The sequence below is a fragment of the Auxenochlorella protothecoides genome (genome assembly GCF_000733215.1).
Source record: "Auxenochlorella protothecoides strain 0710 unplaced genomic scaffold scaffold54, whole genome shotgun sequence".
In the NCBI taxonomy this organism is placed as follows: domain Eukaryota; kingdom Viridiplantae; phylum Chlorophyta; class Trebouxiophyceae; order Chlorellales; family Chlorellaceae; genus Auxenochlorella; species Auxenochlorella protothecoides.
In genome coordinates, this window is record NW_011934258.1 from 837,006 (window position 1) to 842,105 (window position 5,100).

The 5,100-nt window shown below is 63.4% G+C and overlaps 2 protein-coding genes across 2 annotated transcripts; both read left to right on the forward strand.

Moving 5' to 3' along the window:
* Positions 1-367: 367 nt before the first annotated feature.
* Positions 368-3,030, forward strand: F751_4914 (Gamma-glutamyltranspeptidase 1; the record flags this gene model as incomplete). Its single annotated transcript, XM_011401015.1, has 6 exons — positions 368-507; positions 696-763; positions 993-1,115; positions 1,269-1,478; positions 2,029-2,571; positions 2,834-3,030. 6 exons carry the CDS (start codon positions 368-370, stop codon positions 3,028-3,030), a joined length of 1,281 nt encoding a protein of 426 aa, XP_011399317.1.
* A 100-nt stretch (positions 3,031-3,130) lies between these two features.
* On the forward strand, positions 3,131-4,707 carry F751_4915 (Gamma-glutamyltranspeptidase 1; the record flags this gene model as incomplete). Its single annotated transcript, XM_011401016.1, has 5 exons — positions 3,131-3,389; positions 3,626-3,716; positions 3,911-4,036; positions 4,209-4,347; positions 4,549-4,707. 5 exons carry the CDS (start codon positions 3,131-3,133, stop codon positions 4,705-4,707), a joined length of 774 nt encoding a protein of 257 aa, XP_011399318.1.
* Positions 4,708-5,100: the final 393 nt, after the last annotated feature.

Below are 5,100 nucleotides of genomic sequence, written 5' to 3' on the forward strand. Positions count from 1 at the left end.
AGGACGCCCAACTAAGAAAATCCACCAGGACCTTGGAATTACCCAGTAATGGTAATTACATGAGGCATTCGAGCGCTGTGCCACTGTGTGATGATCCTACCCTTGTTTCATTCGCGGGCCATGTTTCGATCGTTCCGGCAAGGCGCGAGACTTAAAGGGTGCTGGATCACATGAGCCAGCTCGTTGCGTCCTCCGCTCCCACTCCTCCTGGGGGAGTTTTGTGCTTCTACAAGGTGTTGTAGATCCCATCCGCGCCTTCTGCTGCCCATTCTGCCTGCGCAACCCTGGAAGAACTGCGCGCAGGGAACTCGTCGAATTTTTGAGTTGCATGCGCTGAGGAGGTCTCGTACAGCTTCATCGGACGTGGATGTCCTACAGTGCTATAGATCGCCAGACATTCGAGCTTCAGATGGGTGTTGGAGACCAGGCGTCGGTGGACGGATGGCTCGAGGCCGAGTCTCTGGGCGACGACCGAATCCTCTCCCGATCGCCCACAATCAGGACGAGGTGGGCAGGGTAGCCAGGATCTTGCTTGCACTAAGCATATGAGACAGAACTGCTGGGTCCAAGGCTCCGAACAGTGCTCTGTCGTGCATGAGGTGGATGCACTCAATGTAGCTGCATGCCAGCTCCTCCACAAGTTAGCTCCTTTACCCCCCCCTTTTCCCCCCCCCAACCACATACACACACACCAGGATCGCAGCTACTCTGCATCGAATGCGAAAATGGAGATCTGGGGTCCTTTGCGTTGCCCTCCTCACAGGTGTGGTCGATCAGATGGGGTTCTGAGGGGTCCCAGTATGTGGCTGTCCAGGTGTGGAGTGGGCCATACTCCTGCCAGGTGTAGGCACCAAGCACAACTTGCACACCACTTGTGCTCACAGCCAGAGCTGTGTTCAGTGTGCTGCAACCTGTGTGTCTGTCTGTGTGAAGCTCATCCCTGCACGCTATGCTCCACTTCTCAACCAACGGCCTTGCCATGCGACTCGCAGGCCTCATCGCCTTGACGCTGGTGACTGTATTTGTCGGCGGCAGGTACAGCATGCGATCGGCACGCGAGGAGGTCCCCAATGATCGCCCTGCGGTCACTCCAAAGAAGTCGTCCGCCCCAGAAGGTAGATTTCCTTTTGTTTCATGGCTTGCGGACTCCTCAGTTGCCCTGCTCGTTCCCGGCCACTCCTTGCGCTGCAGCCAGGTAGCCTTTCCACCTGGTGTGCAATGCGTAATCTCTCGCCTCTGTCGACCACCCACACACCCTTCCACTGCAGGCTCCATCACGGGCGACTTCTCCGCGCGGCACGACTACCGGGGCCACCCACGTGCCGTGTCAGCGCGCCGGGGTGTAGTGGCCGCGGACCACGGGCGCTGCTCCGACATGGGCGTGGACACCCTGAGGAGGGGTGGGAACGCTGTGGACGCGGCAGTCACCACCACGCTGTGCCAGGGCGTGATGAACCCCGCTGCCAGTGGCCTGGGGGGTGGGGCCTTCATCCTCGTCAGGCGAGGCGAGGGAAGAGCTGTGGATGGAGGAGGGGGATGAGGCGTATGTAACGCGGCCAGGACGCAGCGTGCCCTCGGGCACTGGCCTCGGCTGGATTCGTTGTTTCACCAGGCGTTCTCGCATTGAGGGCCTTCCACAGACATGCAGCCCTCACGCTCCTTGCATGCCCCCTTCCTACCGAGCAGGCTTGCTAACGGTTCCGCGGAGTTTGTGGATGCAAGGGAAGTCGCCCCCGCCGCTGCCAACGAGACCATGTTCAAAGGCGCGGGGCCTGGGGCGGGGCGGGCATACCGTGCAGATTCTGGGAGCGGTCGCTTGCCTGCTGCGGCGCCATGCCAGAGTGCCACTGGATTGCGAGGCGCTTTCTCAACTCCCCCCGGGGGTTCGGGCCACTGAAAGCAAGGCCCCTCCCTGTCCCAGAGACCCGCTGTGACTCTGACCGATGCAGCGGCATGCCCATTACCTTTGTGGAACAACAACCCTCTTGCTCAGCCTGTGGCACTCTTGACCTCCACCTCGTCCCACAGACCGCCCCGATGCCGCCATCACCGGGGGTCTGGCTGTCGCGGTGCCCATGGAGCTCCAGGGCCTGCACAGCGTGCACAGTAGGCACGGGGCGCTGCCCTGGTCAGACGTGGTGGCCCCCGTCGTCCCCGTGGCCGCCAAGGGCTTCCCCGCCCACCCCTACCTGGTGGCGGCGCTGGGGAACGTGAACCAGAGCGCGGTGCTGGGCGCCTTCCCCGCCTTCCGGGACGCTTTCTTCGTGCGCGAGGGCGGCGGCTGGCGGGCCCCGAGGGTGAACGAGACGTGCTGCGCGCGTCCCGCCCTGGCGCGGCTGCTGGAAAGAGTGGCAAAGGAGGGGCCGGGCGTGATGTATGGGGGCGAGACGGCGGCGGGACTGGTGCTGGAGATCGCGGGGGAGGGCGGCGTCGTGAGCGAGGCTGACCTGGCCGGCGCGCAGGCCACGCTGTCGGTGCCCAGTCGGGAGCGGGTGCTGGGGCTGGAGTTTTGGACCCCGGGGCCCCCGACCTCCGCGCTGACCATCACCAGCGCCCTCCGCATCCTGGCAGGTGGGTGGGTCTCTTGGAGGAGGGGTGGTCCGCGTGCTCATGTGCGTGCATGAGCGGCTGGCTGCCTGGAATGGCAGGTAGCGTGAGTTTGATGGTACACTCTCGCATGTCGGGGGGGGAACCCGGGGCTCTCCAGGGACCTTGTCTGATCTGGGATGGATCCTCCAGGCTGGTGCAGGATCCCATGGGTGCGGCGGCGCTCGCACCAGCCCATGTCCTGCATGCCCCACCTCGACCGCATCATGGCACCGCACCCTTGCAGGGTACGACCTGCCCCTGGCGGGCTCCGGAGCCCTGGGCATGCACCGCACCGTTGAGAGCATGAAGCATGCCTTTGCGGCGCGCATGAGCCTCGGGGACCCCGGCCCAGGGTCAAAGTTCCTGGACGTGGATCCCGTCCTGCAGGACCTTCGCTCCCCTTCATATGCGGACGCCCTCAGGCGAGTGCCTGGGGCGTGACAGGGTGCCGGGACTGGCCCTGTCACCCCGGCGCATACATACGTGCAGCCCTTGTCCCTGGTCAGGGCTGGCCTGAGCGCGGCGGCTGGATCCTGACCATATGGACTCCAACGCACAGTCGGCGCTCACCTTCACACTCCCCCCCTGGGGCGATGGCATGCCGTGCAGGGATCTCATCAGGGATGACGGCGTGCTGAACCTCACCGAGTATGGGGGCCGCTGGAACGTCACCGCGGGAGCGCATGGCCTGGATGCCGGGACGTCCCACCTCTCAGTCGTGGACGACTCTGGAATGGCCGTCAGCCTGACCACCACAATAAACACCGGGTTTGGATCAAAGATCCTGTCCCCCTCCACGGGTGGGTGGTGCGAGGGGGTGCCTGCCGGGCTAATGTGGGTTGCTGGATGCCAGATCAGGCATGTCCGTATGTGAGGAGCCAGCGATGGCTGGGGCGCCTGCACGGCGGGATGTGAGAAGATCCCGGGAGTGCTGCCCTCCGCGCCGTCCTTGAATGGCCGTATTGCTGGCATGGAGAGCTGCAGCAACATGCTGTGATGCCTTTGGCCTTGAGCTGGTCTCTCTTGTCTGGCACAGGCATCCTGCTGAACAACCAGATGGCCGACTTCTCTACACCCGGGCAGCTCAACGTGTTTGGCTACCCCCCATCTCCGAGCAACTTCATCAGGTGGGACGTGGCTTTGGCAAAGGGGCTGCGCCGCCTGCCTTGCCAGGACCGAGGCGCGGTGCTGGACGAATTTGTGTCTGCGACTGCGCTGCCGTCGCCATTCCGTGCCCAGCAGTGCGAGGCGTGGCACGCGGGGCCTTGCTGTCATCACAATTCAAACTCCTGAACCTTGTGCATGTCCCCCCACGCTGCAGGCCAGGGAAGAAGCCCTTCAGTTCCATGAGCCCCCTCATCGTGGAGCAGGATGGCAAGCTGCGCGTGTGCGTGGGGGGTAGCGGCGGTCCGCGCATCATCTCTGCGGTCCTGCAGACCGTGCTCAGGTGAAGGCAGGTCCCTCGGGCAGGCCATGTGAGGTTCTGTGTGCGCCCCTGCGCGGCTGTGCAGGATGAGGGGTCCGCGCAGGGGAGGGGCCTGGGTGAACGTCTGGCGCCACACGGTGTCAACTCGCCACCCAGAATCCATCGAGTCTCGGCCACCGGTGCGCGCTCGCAGGCTCATAGCCTATGGCGAACCCGCGTTTGATGCGGTGGCCAATCCGCGTCTCCACCACCAGCTGGTGCCCTCCATTCTTTACGCTGAGAATTGGAGTGTGGGCGGCATCAGCTTCAATTACAGCACACCCCTGCTGGAGGTGAGGCGTGCGGGGTGCATGTGAAGCTGTGCCCACTTGCTCACATATGGTCGTGAGCCTGTCGGGGTGGCTGGCGAATGGGTCGCACATGATGTGCACAGGGACGACCGACCCTGGTAGCGCTTGCATGGGCGTGAGACGGCCCAACGCGAGACCCTGCATGGAGACCTTGAAACCCTCACCCCATGCCACCCACAACAGGACCTGGCTGCGCATGGCCACGACGTCCAGCTCACCAACTGGGGCGCCGTGGTACAGGCTGTGGTGGTGGACCCCGTGATCGGGGTGGGTCAGAGTACCACGCCCACCCTGCATGGTGTGAGCGATCCGCGCAAGGATGGTGCACCGTCAGGCTGGTGACTCTGCAGGCATGACAGTCGGGAGCGCCATGCTGGAATCATATACTTGGCGGATTCCAACATTTGGGCCTGCTTGGCTGTCTCTCGCGGCCTGGAGGTAGGAATCGTCTCGCGCACCTGGGTCCTGCTCGCTGTGCAACCAAAGCCGTCGCACTGAAGCAAGCGCTCATCACAGCAGTATCGATGCAAGGATTCGGTGGTGTTCACCCTGCATGGCCTTGGGAATCGGATAATGCATTCCTTGACCCTGGACTGTGATCGTGCAGGGCACACCTGTACACCCGCTGGAACCAGGAGGGATCTGTTTTGCTTAGAGAAACAGATCCCTACCGGGCTTGCGCCGGTTGCACAGCTGCTTCCCGCAAGCGGGATCTGACTGGTGCAGTTGGTTGCC